This window comes from Astyanax mexicanus, chromosome 15 (assembly GCF_023375975.1).
Source record: "Astyanax mexicanus isolate ESR-SI-001 chromosome 15, AstMex3_surface, whole genome shotgun sequence".
NCBI lineage: Eukaryota > Metazoa > Chordata > Actinopteri > Characiformes > Acestrorhamphidae > Astyanax > Astyanax mexicanus.
In genome coordinates this window covers 3671853-3687908 of record NC_064422.1, presented here as the reverse complement: position 1 = coordinate 3687908, position 16056 = coordinate 3671853, and the positions used below count along the sequence as shown (strand labels likewise).

General features: G+C 36.6%; 1 protein-coding gene across 2 annotated transcripts in view; it reads right to left on the bottom strand.

The window, feature by feature from the left end:
• LOC103036807 (tectonic-3) overlaps positions 1-16056 on the bottom strand; it is a 16651-nt gene extending 595 nt beyond the window's left edge. Inside the window, exons 1-14 of one of the 2 annotated variants that reach the window (XM_007235896.4) lie at positions 15880-16056; positions 11677-11963; positions 11194-11308; positions 10861-10955; positions 8844-8965; positions 7490-7598; positions 4517-4629; positions 4357-4392; positions 4192-4266; positions 3380-3499; positions 3203-3298; positions 2964-3067; positions 2699-2846; positions 298-435 (exon numbers count right to left, since the gene is read on the bottom strand). In XM_007235896.4, the coding sequence (XP_007235958.3) occupies positions 298-435; positions 2699-2846; positions 2964-3067; positions 3203-3298; positions 3380-3499; positions 4192-4266; positions 4357-4392; positions 4517-4629; positions 7490-7598; positions 8844-8965; positions 10861-10955; positions 11194-11308; positions 11677-11962 (1557 nt within the window). In that variant the 5' untranslated portion in view covers position 11963; positions 15880-16056. The remainder of the gene's footprint in view (positions 1-297; positions 436-2698; positions 2847-2963; positions 3068-3202; positions 3299-3379; positions 3500-4191; positions 4267-4356; positions 4393-4516; positions 4630-7489; positions 7599-8843; positions 8966-10860; positions 10956-11193; positions 11309-11676; positions 11964-15879) is intronic. The other variant, XM_022669375.2, reaches the window with a different exon arrangement.

The following is a 16056-nucleotide window of genomic DNA, read 5'->3' as shown; positions in this document are numbered from 1 at the left end:
TTAAATAAAATCAAACAGCTGTTTTTAAACAATGCTGACGTTTTGGCTCTGCAAGTCAATGTACTCTTCTCGAAGCATAATGTGCGATATTATGGTCTATAAAAAGTAGTGTACAAGTCTGTATATTGTACAAAAAATAATAATTAAAATAAAAAAAGATTAATCTTTCATAAGTAAAATCGAGTAGATTAAAAACATTGTTGACATTCACAATAATGAGTAAATGTATAATGTATAATATAATTTATCATGACAGGCCTAGCTTTAGAGTATGTGTAGGAAAAGGACCAAGATTACCTTCAGTATCTGACAGCTGAAGGCATATTTGGCCCCCAGAATGTGGTTCTGTGGCAGGGCTAGCAGTCCCCTCTGAGCCCAGAGTACCTGCACTGATAAAGAGACCGGCAGGAGACAGCCTGTCTCACACACCTCCCTCTGCACAGAGCAAAACCCAAATTATAACATGCTAAAGTGTTCACTGTGTGCTCAGAGTCTTATTACAAGTGGTATGACATCTTTAAATACGGAGTTTACCCTAGTTCACATTATAGTGATGTTATTAACTAATGGCAAACTAAAATCATTGCCTTTTTTGCTCCTTTTATTGCAATATTTTATGAAATACAGTACCATCCAAAGGTTTTTTTTCCTACATTGTAAATAATACTAGTCATCCAGTCTGTTAAGGAACACATAAGCAATCGAGTAGTAAACATAAAACCAAAATACTCTGTGAAGGTGGATCTTATCTGTGGTGCTGTTTACTTGTAGTTTCTGAGGCTCGTAACTCTGATGAACTTATCTTGTGCAACAGAGGTAACTCTTGGTCTTCCTTATGGGGCGGTCCTGATAAGAGCGAGTTCTTGATGGTCTTGGTGACTGCACTTGAGAATACTTTCTTAAAGTTCTTAAAATGTTTCGGACAGACTGACTTCATTTCTTAAATTTTTTTTTTTACTTAGTTGGGGAATTGTTTAAATTAGAACATTACTCAAATAGAGCTATTTACTGTATACCAACTCTACCTCTTCACTACTTTACAAGTGATGCTCTCAAACAAATTAAGAGACAAGAAATTCAAGTAATTAACTATTGAAAAGTTCAGCACAGCTGTTAAACTGAAAGCCTGAATTCCAGGAGACTCTACCTGAGACAATCCAGCCAATATGTGCTTCTTTAAGAAATCTAAAATATAAAACATATACTGGTTTGTTTAACAGTTTTTGTTACTAAATAGTTATATATGTTTTTCTTCATAGTTTGGATGACTAGTATTAATCTACAATGCAGAACTTTTTTTAAATAAGACAAAAAACACTGTGTGTTCAAACGTTTGACTGGTAACATAAATTCTATGATTGTACTCTGTTGAGTGTCAAACCGTCAGAAACCAAACCATTTTTACACAAAATAATAGAATTTGTATTGGCACATACATAAACCAGACATTTAGAGAGCTACAGTTTATAATGGGCAAGTTTCATTAATATGGTTGGGGTATCAGCCCCCTGAGTATATGAAGAGTTTGATTCCAAAACGCGAAAAACGCCATTTAAAAAAAATGAGTTAGAGCCAGAATCAGAAGGTTATGTGACCACTCTTGAAAAGCCAATATTCAATTTTCATCAAAACGCCACATCCGCCGTGTAATACTGCCCTGCTTTCTCTCTTTCTTTCCAAAACGCAACAAACGCCAGTCTTGTTTTCCCGCAGAACGCCACATCTCCACTCATCCAATCACAGTGCAGCATTCCACGAGCTTTCTAATGTAAACACGCGCCCTGTTGAGCCGGCCGGTATTTCGTGTAGCCTACTTTCACTTTCGTTTTTCACTCTCAAAGTCTGCGAAAATGAGCGGTTTTGATGGTATAGAGGAGCCTGTTCGTTAGCAGTTATTGGAAAAAAGAGAAAGCCATCAAAAAAGTCTCAAGGACGTGAAAAGGTAAAGAAAATGAGGCATTCAGGAGGGGGGGGGGGGGGGGGGGGGGGTGATATATAAGACATTTTGAAAAAAGAAACTTGGCATGGATTTATTGCGTTTTGTGAAAAAACGAATAATTTTTTTTAAATAAATCCAAAAATATTAAAATCTTGATTTGATTTTTTTGTGTTATTTTAACCTTAGTATGGTATTTGATAGTTTGAAACAGAAAACGGTGGTTTTCAGACTACCACTTTCTTGCTATTTTTACTCAAATTGATAAAAATGGATTTATAGCGTTTTGGAACCAAACTCTTCATATATATATATATATATATATATATATATATATATATATATATATATATATATATATATATATATATATATTCCTAAACCAACTGGTTTGATAATCTGTTTGTAATAATATTATTTTTAAAAAACATTAATCGACAGCAACTTGTGTACATTTTACAAAATCATGTATATAATACAGTTTTCAATATATTTTTATTTACAATATATATTGCCCAGCCTTGTGTCAATTTCAGATGCAAACATTGATCATCAAATGACTTATTTTAACCCACTGTTAGAAAGTCATTCAAGAAAAATCTACATAGAAAAAAAATCAAATTGGATTCAGTATTTACAATTTTTTTTTTTCAATTAGCTCATTTTTGATTGGCCCATGAAAATGAACTACACCTATTAATGGGTTAGATGTATACTAACAAGATGAGCTACTGCTGCGCTGTGTCATGGGATAGGACTTACTGAAGGGGGCTCGGGACATTCCTGCAGAACGACCCTGCTCCAGTCCGGCTGGGACCCCGCAGTCATGGCCACCATGTCTGGGGTGGTGGGGCTGCGCAGAATGCTGTAAAGCTGAGCTCGAAGTGAGGCACAGTCACGGGACGGAGACCTGGAGATTCAGTTACAACTGTATTTATTTAACCACTGACCGAACAATGTGAGACAATGTGGTCAAATGTTTGTGGCCAAACTGTTCTGCCCAAAAAACTGTGTTTAAAAACCCTACCTGAAGGTGCAGCCGGTGATGGAGTTATATGTGAAGAGGATGGGGGCTCGGTTAAAAAGGTCTGTAGAACAGTCTCCTCCCATGGAAAGACCCTGGACTGTCAGCTTACACAGAGTTAAAGAGCTGGTGGTACATTTGTTTGATATCTGACAAGAAGTCAGACTATGCTATTGCACTGGCCCGCATTTAAACATGTAAATAAGTGAGTAAGCAATAAGGTACGTATGCTGAAAGGATACCGGCTGAGCCTCTTCTCCAAACCAGCCAATCACTGGTGTTCCGACTGTTAAGCCCACCAATGGCGTCCCAGAAGGAGGTGGTGAGGGTGTGGACAACTGCAACCCAGTTATGGGAGTGGTATTAACTCACTGCAATGTGCAGGTAAAGTTTATTATGCAGCAGTTTAAGAGACATACCTGAAATAGCACCGTGTGCTGCTGCAGTAGCTGGGTACCAAAACTGGCGTTTGTCACATCTACTCTCAGTGTTGCAGCCATAATCTCCCCCGTGCCATTGTACGTGATCACATACTCCACCTGAGACAAAGAGACAGTCAGATGTGTTCAAATAGAGTTAATGTCTAGGCACCAACAATGTGTGATATACAACTTATTTTAACTATGATATTTTAATTACGACTAATAAAGGAGTGATAAATCAGTAAATGCTTAGATTTGTTTAGATATAGCTGTGCAGTATTCTTAACAGACTGAAGAGCAGATGATGATAGAAAACTCATTACAACCAGAAGAGACTTGAGACTCGACTCAAGACTCCTGCCCAAAGACTACAGACCCAACTTGGATTCGGACTCGTGCCCAAAGACTTAAGACTCGACTTGTACTTGTGACCAAAGACTCGAGACTCAACTCAACTCTGACTCGTGCCTAAAGACTCACCTTGGACTCTGACTCGTGCCTAAAGACTCGAATCGACTCGTGCCCAAAGACTTAGGACTCGACTTGTGACCAAAGACTCGAGACTCGACTCGACTCGGACTAGTGACCAAAGACTTGTGCACATCTCTGCTGTCTTATAAATGCATTATGGGTTGGCCATTGGTATTAGTGGCTCAGGGCTGAATGCTGCTCCTTACTTATCCAACACATTGATTATGAGACAGAACTGTTCAGATAATATCTAACAGCAGCTGTTATGAGACCGTATTAATAAGATAGCTGTTATCAACAAAATTAATTTTATCTGTGAGCGGTCGCCATACACTAACCTTCGACACAACATTCAAACAGGAGCTGTTCTGCTGGATGGGTTCAGGCTGATTGGACAACAGGATAACTGGGATCTGAAATAACAGACAATTTTGTTAGTCTGCAAGCTGGAAACCAGTAGAATCCAGTATACAGTATAATCAGTTTTATTAGTTATAAATTACCATCAGATTTGGCACATCCACTTTTGAGAGTGGAACCTGCAAACATTTCCAAACATTAGTTTAAAGTTAGCCTCGATTTCTAATTGCTAAAATATCATCATTACTATATGTTACTAGGGTGATCAGTTACAAGGGTCTGCCACAACCCAGTTGGACCTACCCTGAGAAGGCTAAACCCTGTGTAATAGGAGCGAACACTCAGACTGCTGTCTCTCCTACAGGACTGAGTGGTCACGGCTTGTGAGCAGGACAGAGAGCCAGATCGCAGAAATTCTAAAAGCAAGAAAAACAGCTTTAACAATCTGGAATGACACATAAACAATGTAGTATTTATTATAATAAACAGAGATAGTCTAACCCAGTTTAACCAGTTTAATTAAGCACCTGCAGAGGTTTTCTGTGAGAAAGTACCAGGAATTAGCTAGTTAGCTAACTCAGCTAACTCAGCCTAAGAAGCTCTGGTCTTTAACAGATTAAGCTAGTTGAAATTAGCCGTTGCTTTAAGTAAAATGTTGTTTGTTTGAAGATAATTGGAGAAACACCTGTCATATAATTAACCTGTGTAATTGAGCACCTGCAGAGATTTAACCTCAGAGAAGCAAACATTCTTTCATTCTTTCCAGAAACTTGCTAAACTTTAGCACACAATACACAATACTTGCTGACTTTAGTGAAAAATGGTGGATTTGACAGCCTGCTGGTATTTTTTATAGCCCAGGATAATCTGTAATAATAAAGTATTTTTAATATAAAATTATTATGTATCATTAATTTGTATTGGAATTAGAGCAGAACTTAAGAGAAATTGTAGCTAGGTCCATCTCTACTTAAAACTGACAAGTTATAATAAAGAAAAAACTTATGAAAATCCGACATCACTTTTAAATTTTAGTTTAACAAAATATTAATAAAATAATATATAATAATAAAAAGGCAGTCCAAGACTTTGCTCTTAGCCATTCCTGTATGTTTTTTTCGCTGTGTGTTTTGGGTTTTATCCTGCTGGAGGATCTGTGTCCTGCTACCTGACCAAGACCAAGCTTTCTGACACTGATTCAACTTCAGCTGCTTGAAATAATGTTATAGTCTTAAGCTTTAACCTGTTTGACTGAAATTGTCCTTCTAGTCTCCCGAGATAATTTTCTCCTTAGATTTCTGTGCTCTGTGTTACACTAAAACAGCACAGTCACTACTCCTCACTCCTTAAACAGGCAGACTAACTGATTACACGTCTGAAGACACGTGATGCTAATTATAGGACACAGTTTAGTTTATCATGTTCCACCTTGCAAAGTCTCTTCACACCCAATCACAATCACAAATTAATACCATAAACATGCAACATCACCAACTTAAACCTCTACTCTCACTTAGTCTTTTAACTGTAGCACTCCAATACCTTCACCATGTCTCATTACCATCCCAAACCTGTGCCCTCACCACAGCCCATCACGATATATTGTATCTTTTGGATCATATCTTAGAGTATGGAGTCATGTATCAACACTATACCTGGATGTTATAATTGAAACATAGTGTCATATATCAATATTATACCTGGGTATAGATTAGTAGACTTACTAAAGTTACTGCTTCATTACTCCACGTGGTGGCACTATAATCAAATAAATAGGGAAAACCTGTGGCAAAGTATGTTGTTAATGAAATTCTGTGACACCAATAAATCCATAATTCCTGGTGTTGATTATTTAGGAGTATTTTATCCTTTTCAGTAATGCAGATGCTGTGAAGTATTGTAGAATCATCTTTATCGTATTGTGACAATACTGTATCGTGAGATGCCCTGTGATCTCATTACCGTTTCATGATTTCACCCCCCTATAAAAATTACACTGTGCCTTTAAATTGATCAGCTATCCCATGGTGCATCGCTTCAGAGACAAGCTTCAAAATGGAGATAAGGTCAGTTGGTCACTCTTCTCTCCCTTTGAGAAATCTGTGTTAATATTGATAAAACTGTCCTCAGTTACACTGTCGATTATCATTACCATTATGGTTTAATACTCATTACTTTAAAAAATATAAAAAAAAATTATTTCATGAATATTATCACAATATAAGGCTTTGACATCTGGCAATGAGATTCTTATGTAAGACTGCTAAAAGAGTCATTTAACAGAGTTTATTTGATCATTTATGGTAATTCATTATATATATATATATAGATATATATATTTAGTGTTAATTTATATATGTATACATATATATATATATATATATATATATATATATATATATATATATATATATATATATATATTTACTCTTTTGATTAGTCTAATGGTTATATTCATTTTTTGAAGACTGACAGAGATTGAACGCAAGAAGACAGCAGCCAAGGCTAGAGTTTCTTGAAATTTGCTTGTTTTTCTGGTTCCATGTTTTGTTACACAATTGCCTTAACTAAGTTTCATTACCGTTACATTTATTCTCATTACCGTTTTATTGTGTTCTCATTACCGTTATGGACCTAAAATGTTACATTTTTTTAAATGTTTCACACCTTATCATAACTTTTCTTCATTTTATTATAGTATATCCCTCACCTGTTGTCCACATGAGTTTTTGATCAAACATATTCTAAAATCATTTCCATTAATTAGAAAATTAAAATATATTTTACAAATGTTGTATCGGTAATGAAAGTTGCTTAACTATAAATAAATAAATGAAACAGATCAAAGTAATTGTCAAGGACTGTGCTGTTAAGTTGATAAAATATGTTGTGGAAATATGAAATTAATCATCAAAAAATGTTTTGAACCATTTATCTAGCTTCTTCATTTACTGTAACGGTAATGAGAATTATTCTGGATCATATAAGATTCAAATGATAATAAAATTCTATTTAAAAATAATTATATGAAAAAATAATCAATATAGTAAAATACACATTCTATTTTAGCTTCTCAACTTGAAAAAATGCTGCGATGAGGTGAAAAACTTTTTTATGTTAATGTGAAGGTCTTCATGAGAATCACCCACATCCTCACAACGCCCCGTAGATTTTGAGTTAGGTTCCACACCACAGACCAGGTTGAACCCTCTGAACTGCTTACAACTTCCCTTTTACTCAGCAAAGCTAATGACAAAAATAAAATTTTAACCATACTTGCGGGATTGAGGTCCATGCATGAAGAAGACACAGCCCCTGGTGATGGGTGTCTGAGTATGCTCAATATGTTCGTGTTGTTGTAATATGTCAGAATGAAGTCATCGACCTGTGATAAAGAAGATTGAATGCCGTGTGTGAAGAGGATAAGCTGGCAGACGCTGTGTAAAGATCTAGTTAACGTTCTGCTGGAAACGGGCACCAATGTTCCAGTAATGATTTAATCACAATGGCAAAAGGCCTCTGTAAGTGATCCTGCACACATTGTTCTGAAATGGTTGAATAAACATGATTAATTGTTTAAACCCCCTGGTAGCCCATTTTAAATATATTTTTGTTGTATAATACTAAACTTTACTAAACAGAAAAGTTTAAATAAGAAAACATACATCAGAAATTTGATAAAATCTCAAAAATCACTAAAATGCAAACCTCTGTCTCACAATTCTGAGAACTGTGTGGGCGTGGTCAGAATATTCTAATGAATGTGTGTGACTGACAGCTGTCTATCCCTGTCGAACAAACTTTATGTTACCAAGGCAACACACATAGCCTTGAAACAGAGAAGCAAAACCTGGTACATATTTGGATAGCTTGCTTATTTAGCTCACTAAGATGGTTGCTAAGCCACATCTCACCAGCTCGCAACTTCCGGTTGCTCAGACTCGAAAAGAAGGGCGGAGCTACAGCTACAGCACAAAGTTTTAGGCACCTAAGCAAATTACACTAATTAATTTATTTTAGCAATATGAGTGTTTTTGCCTGACTACATAAATACAGTAAAAAGTAACAGGAATTTCTCATTTTTAGGTAAGTAGGTTGTATCCTAAACCAAGCTGTAGAACCAAATTTAGTTAAACATTTCTCCTGGATGCCCTCAGCCAGCATGTGCATGTTCAGTTCCATTAGCAGCTCACCTGATTTAACATCAGTAAGATTTGATTTACCAAAACAGGTGTTGATATGATGAGAACTAAAAATATCACTACTAAACTTGGATGAGGAGAGATTAGGAGATGTGTTAGGGAAAACAGTGATGTTAAAGCAATGCTTTTTGTAAATTTGATGTTTGCATTTATTGTAATGACAGTGTTTTACTAAGATAATAAACACTTACTGTCCAGATAAGAAGCTTTTTCCTTACTTAAAAAATCCCACAGGTGCCTAAAACATTTGCACAATACTGTATGTTAGCAATCTTGTAATTTTTCAGGGTTATGCTGACGTCAGAATGACCCACTTTTAGCCCCTAACATCCAGAGGAGAGTGATAGTGGGAAAACTAAAGATTTAGTTCCAGGGACTTTAAGGTATTAATGTCAGCTATTTCATTTAAAATACAACAAGCAACACACCTTGTAAAAGCTAGAGCTGAAGTTGCGGTAGGCAGTGGGTTCCTGAAGTGAGAAATGAGGAGAGAAAATGGGTGATGGTCCCTCAGGGAGGTCAGGCAGAGTCTGTGCTACAACCTCAGTCTCTAGGTTTGAGAAAGAACAAAAAGATACATACATTTGATAAAACATTATAACATTACTGAAATTCATGTTAATGTTAAGGCATTTTTAACGGACTACAGGACACTGGCTATAAGGCAGCCAATCAGACGTTTTAATAAGACAGTTTTACACGCCTGTGACAATTACTGGTATAATAAAAAGCTCCTGACAGTTTTTAACCAAGCACAAGTACATGTTTTTTACGATACCGATACCAACTTAAAATACAACAATCAGGAGCATTATGTATTAATGTGGTTGTTAGTGTAAAGTAGTGCAATGCAACAGTTAGAGTTGTTAAATTTGAGTTAACATTACATAAACTATATTTTTCCAGACTAGAATATTTTAGGAATAACGAATTATAAATTCTAGAGATTAGTCTTATTCTATGGACATAGATTTATTATCCCAATGTAAGGGGTAACAAAATGTAAGGTGATGTAAGGGGTAAAAAAAAGCGCTGCTATAATATTAACGTGCCAAAGTCAGAGCGCACCTGCCTCTTAAAGGGAATGACAACTGGCACACTGATTGGTTTATTTCATGTTATGCCCAAAACACACCCATGATTAATTAAAAGAATTAGTACATGCCTGTTGTGCGTTTCGAGCCGCACAAGGCATATTTTTTGTGCCCTCAAGATACCAAAAACACACAGACACGCCCTAAATCCAGCTGCATGATACGCAATTATCCAGTGCACTATAGATCACTAAAATAGGGCCCTTAGACTTTAAGGTGGACTACCGATGGCTTAATGGTGTGCTTTATAAGTTTCGTTGTAACTTGCTTTTTCTCTCAGGAGAAACCTGGAACCGAGCTTTGTGGTGGTCTTTGAGGTGGGCTAAACCTAAATCTCAAGGAGAACAGCTGCTGTCCTTGTTAAAGGACACACGATAAACTTGAACTAGTTCTAAATTACGCAGTCAGGGTCCTTGAAAATTTGAACATATCAGACTAATCCTATCAGCACTACATGGGCTCGGTCCTTAATATCTGTGAGACCTCATCTCATTTTTAATGAGCCGTCATGATTACTCAGACCACAGGTTTACTAGTAGTTAAGTTAAGCTTACTCTTATAAAGGCCCCAGAGTTGTATAATAACCTTCCCAAATATGTTCGGTGCTTAGACACAGTATCAATCTTTAAGTCTAGACTAAAAACTTACTTTTTTAGTTTAGTTTTTGCAAATTAATATTTTCTTTCCTATAAAGGCTACAGATGTAGGGGTTCATGGACATAGAGGGTGTATGGCAGTGTTTCAGGGAGCCTCCGTGTCTATGTTACCTTCCGGCTTTCTCCCTTTAGTTAGACTGTAGTTATAATCAGATCTGCTGAAGTCATCAGCCACACTCTGATAATGGTGCACTTTATCTGTTCTCCATAAATCCAATCAAAACAAATTCCACTAATTCCTGGAACTTTCTGACTTCCTCCAAGTTACTGGTTGCTCCCCTGTCAGACCAGACTGATGGAAGTCTCTGGAAGTCAGGCTTCCCCATCATCCACAACCCAGATCAACTGCTCACTGTCAAGTTTATGCCACCTGCCCAGTGCTCATTCTCCACTACCAACTATACTGAAGTTAAAATTGTCTAATTCCTTCCATTACAGGCGTGTCTATTCCCCTGAATATATTACATCCACGCAGATGTATTAAGATTTTATTAATTTATAAGTAGTGAAGGATGGGTCCGTGAGTATTTGTTCCTCCTCCAGCTCTGAGGGAGTTTTTCCTGCTACTTTTGTTCACTGAGGGTCCTGTTCTGCTACCAGATTTCTGTAAAATTGATAATGATAATTTCGATGATACACATTCAACAGTGTGATGATCTGTGAAAAAGAATTAGCAGTGTTAGAAGGAACCTCACCCTTTTGAACGCAGAACATAGTGTCATTGACCGTCACCAGCTGGGGATCAACATTGGCTCTAAACATCAACCAGCTCTCCACACAAACTCCAGACCTGAAATCAAGACAGACACTTCACTATTCCCCAAGATTTCACTCTTACACACTCACTTACTCGAGCATCTAATATTGAGGCTACTAATCCATTCCAGTGTTCAGCTCAATTCGTGTCTGAATCAACACTGATGGTGTGGCTGAACTGGGAAATCACCCAAACATGCTGGACACTGGCTAGAGCACCATCACACTCTTTATTGCTCTAGGAATTCAATATTAGCCTGTCTCTGGTTTACCTTGTCTCCTGCACACATCCTCTGAACACAGAGCTCAGGTTGGCAACTCCACAGTCCATCACGTCACAGCAGCAGCCGATGTCGCAAAAATCCAGCGTAATGTCACACACACACCCTGCAACCAGAGGAACATCCTGAGATATTGGGCATTTTACTAGATTCCCAGATGTTTAGTATGTAAACAATCTAAGCTAAGCAGACACAGCTATTTAGATAACATTATTTTATTTTGAAAAACTGTAAACCAATCATATTTGGTAACAAGAACCTGTTGTAGCAACAAACTATTCGTAAAGTACTGTTCCTTATATCTGCAACATTTGTAAAATTTAGATTTAACAACATTTGGATATACATTTGCATATAAAATATGTCCACATATTGCTTTCTAGCATGAAACAAATCGCTTATCTATAGAAGATAATTTGTTGATGTATAGATTTTAATTAATTTCATTATAGATCTTGAAAGTTAGAGAAGTACCATTAATTGGATTCATGATTGTGGGGGCGATGGTGGGTACAGCACGCTCCTCAAACTCTTGTGGAAACGCGCTCGGTGTGATGGAGTCCAGGGGATCTGGAGCACTGACAGTTACAGAGTCTGTTGTAGGTGGAGTTTCTGCTGCAGCTGTTGGATCATCTACGTACTCATCCCAGCCCACTGTTGGCTGTTCTGTGTAGATTCCAGTGTTTTGTGAATCTGTATGCAATGGTAAAATTGCAACATAAGCCAAGACCAGCCGCAGAAACCAGTGGCAAGACAGCATTCTGAAGAAAAAAAAAATGTCATTAGAATGTCATGTCAGCATTGGAAAGTGGGTTTAAAAAAGGAACAAGAAGGCTTCTACACCAGGTTATAGTGAATGTACTTATGTGGTGAAATGATACAACATGAACCTAGTGAATGCTGGATTTACTAGGTTTATGTTGGATGGCTATTAATAATGTTACCAGTTATTATTGAGAAAAACATCTAGTTTAGAAAATTTAAATATTTAATGGCCGTGCCTCCAATTTCTAAATGGGCTGTATTTATACAGAAAAATAAAGACCTTAAAGACACTAATATACAATGCAAATGCTTTGTTTTAATATATTGACTAAATATGAAATATGAATCTGGAATAAAAATTAAATATTATTTACAGTATGTGTGCATACATGTTTTGACAGGATATATTTAATTTATTATTAATTCACAACCAATTACAAAAAAGATTTTAAATCAGCCTTTTTGCCCTAGAAAATGAAAAAATAATTCAGGTGAGCTCTACCTTCCCAGTGTATGAAATAAACCCAATTCTCAGATTATTATGGTTTTAAAATCTCTTGGACTATTTTTACATAACCAGGCTAAAGTGACTTAAATCCTTGCTTAATTTTTCAAATCAGATTTGAGTCACTTTCATATGTGGTTCTAAATCATATATGTATCCCATCCACGGACATGTGACATGAATATGAACAGTCAAATCAGAATTCATGAGTCTTTTTGTTTTTACGCTGCGCTACGTGCTTCTCTCTCATACCCACAAATCTCTTGGTGCAGCTGTGCAGCAAACGCAAACCGCCTGTCCTTTTTTCTCCTCCTCGACCTGAGCATGAACTTCAGACCAGCTGTTTACTCTCCACTCCAGCAAAAGATGCTCCACATATGAGCTGCTAACAAACTCATCCATTACCCTTTATAAAGCTACGAGTCGTATGATGTTTTTTGTTGTTGGTAAAGAAGACAACGTTTCTATATTATTTGAGGTGTTTCAGAGACAGATTCGTTCACACTACACACAGATGCAGGTCACTTACATTTGTGAATGTGAACTGTCAAGATAGCCAAATCCAACTGAGCATAAATCGCATTTGAGCAATGTGGCCTGTAATGTGAACGTAGCCTTAGTGTGCGTTGTGGCGTGGAGATATAAAACACTGGTCTCTTCACTCCTAAGAGCAAACTTAAAAGTTGAATTTGATTTACAACAATTTCTGCTACCTAACTAGTAAGACAGATATCCCCCATTTTAGAAAAAATATAAAATAAGTAAATATAACTTCATAAACAGTACCAGTTAAAACTTTGGACTTACATGTAGTGTTTTTTTCATCAAGTTCTGCATTGTAGATGAATACTAAGGTCAGCCAAACTATGAATAAAAACATATGGAATAATTTAGTAAACAAAAAAGTGTTAAACAAACCAGAATATGTAGTTTATATTTTCTAAGTAGCTCCTCTTGCTTAGATGAGAGCTTTGTACATATCTGCATTTTCTCAGTCAGCTTTATAAGGTCGAGTCACCTGGAATGGCAGTTAACAGAATTTCAGTGAACAGCTGTGCTGAACTTATCAAGAGTTAATTACTTGAATTTCTTGCCTCTTAATGTGTTTGAGAGCTTTAGTTGTGTTGTGAGATTGAGTTGGTATACAGTGAATAGCCCTATCTGAGTAATGTTCTAATTCATTTTATGACAAGATTAACTAAACTAAGTAAAGAATAGGTCAGTCAATCTGTAAAATTTCAAGAACTTTGAAAGTAAAGAGCAGTCACCGCAAAAAAGACCATCAAAGACTTTACGATGAAACTGGCTCTCATCAGGACCACCCCAGGAAAGGAAGAGCAGGAGTTCTCTCTGTTGCACAGGTTTAAGTTCATCAGAGTTACCAGCCTCAGAAATGGCATGTTAACAGCACCACAGATAAGAGGCACCTAAATGCATCACCAAGTATTTTGGTTTGTTTAACACTTTTAAGTTACTACATGATTCCTTATATGTTCCTTCATATTCTGAATGACTTCAGTATTAATTTACTATGTAGGAAAAAATGTAAAAAAAAATTGTGTCTGCTACTGTATATTCAAAACAGTTGGACTGTTCATGACCCAATTAATCTAAAATGTATATCAGACATTATCTAAACAATTTATTACAATGCATTAACATGCTGTTTTTACCTTGTATTTGACAATGGTGCTTGAAAAAGCTTGTTTGTATCATATAACATTTAATGTAACATTTAATGTAGCCTTAATTGTCTATTAGAAGTGCCCCTCCCTCTGTAAGTATTAACTCTGATTATAGAGTAGACTGTATCCTCTGCACACAGTCCGCTATATAATTAAACTAGAACTCTTACGCCACCAGGTTTGACCCCAACTTCCGTTGCAATTTATATACACTGCTTGCAGCCTATTAGACATTTGCGATGCATGACCCATTGTGTTTAAAAGGGAAGCAGCAGTATTTTTTGCGTTGTGTTAAAGCAGCTTCACACTGCAGATATACACACTGGAACACAGAATCGAATTGCTATCTTTACTTTCTTGCTCCCAAGACAGACAGCTCTGACCACTTAGAGGAGAAAATGTGCTCACATAGTTTATTGGAGTGTATTTTGGTGCGTTTGTGTGAAACCAAACCAAAAAGAGGGAGAAACTCTCCAAGTAAACAAACTCATCAACTAATCCAGACCATAGAAACCAACTACCGGTATGAAAATGCTCTTTAATACTAATTCAGAAATCCTTACAACCAAGATGATATATTTACAATAAAGTAAAAAAGGTTCCTCTATCCAATTTATCAAGCATTCTTTATTTCAGCACACCACATTGGCTTTATCTCCCCTCAAACATACAAGTATATAATAGTATTTTAATTAAAACCACTAATATAAATATAATTGCATTTTACATTTCTTATAGGCCTATTCATTCTTTTATTTAAATTTAAATCCACTATAAAAAACGTACGTCTTAAGAAGAACACGTGCGATTAATCACAGTTAATCACAGAATATTGTTGCGATTGATCATACTAGTGACTGGTAACATGTTTAGCTTGCTTAACTAATACAACTAGCTAACCCAGGCCCCTATTAAAGAAGCATATAAATCTAACAAAGCTAACTAGCAACATTTACAAAGACTCTATATTTTGTTTTTCGTTATTAGTAACTAACTAACGCTTCCTGATATTTCCTACACAGAGCCCAGACAGGAGTCGGCGGGTTCTGAAGCTCTGCTAAAGCGAGAAACACCAACAAATCTTACAGAGGAGAATACACACTTCAAAATGTCTTCCGTGTCTGCCAGACCACCAGGGGGCGCTCCCGAGTGAGTCCAAAATAAATGTGTTTAAATAGAGCGATTGAACAAAATCACAGTTTATGAATAATAATAATAATAATTATAATAATTTGTATACTTAAAAGTTTTCTTATTTCCTCAACACGGAACAATTTCAAATGTTTCAGCAGCACAGGCATATTTTTAAGCTGTTAAATTCGTTATAAACTCTTTAAATATGCTCTGTTATCAGCTCACCAACCAGTCAGTACACAGTAGCAGGAATGCTAACGAATCTGTTGTCAAAAATCGTTTACTATAGAAAGACAGAAATAGGCAAGTACGGTTTCTTACATATTTTAGCAAAACAATTTATTCTTATTTCTAAAATTATAGAAACACCCTGGAAAAGTAGTTGGGCGCTGTTTTTAATTTAAGTTTTTAGCTGTTTAGCTGTATTCACCCCCATTCATTGAAGAGTCACTCGCGGGCTCCCCCTAGCGGTCTGCAGTCATTTTCTCATAGAACGGGGAGACAGGAAGTCGGTAGTCTTGCTATAAACAGGCTCCGATAGCTAAGCTAACACAGGTATCTGAGAGGTTAAAAACAGCAGTGACTAACCTGAAAACACGGACAGTAAACCCCGCAGCCTGAAGGTGAGCGGCTGCTGCCGTTAACCAGCTACGGGCATTTCATATTCGGTAGAGAATAAACCAAAACCAGAGCTAAAAACACACACAGCTCAATAAACCCGCCAGACAACTCCAACAACAACACGCAGCAGCAGCGGCCGCCGTT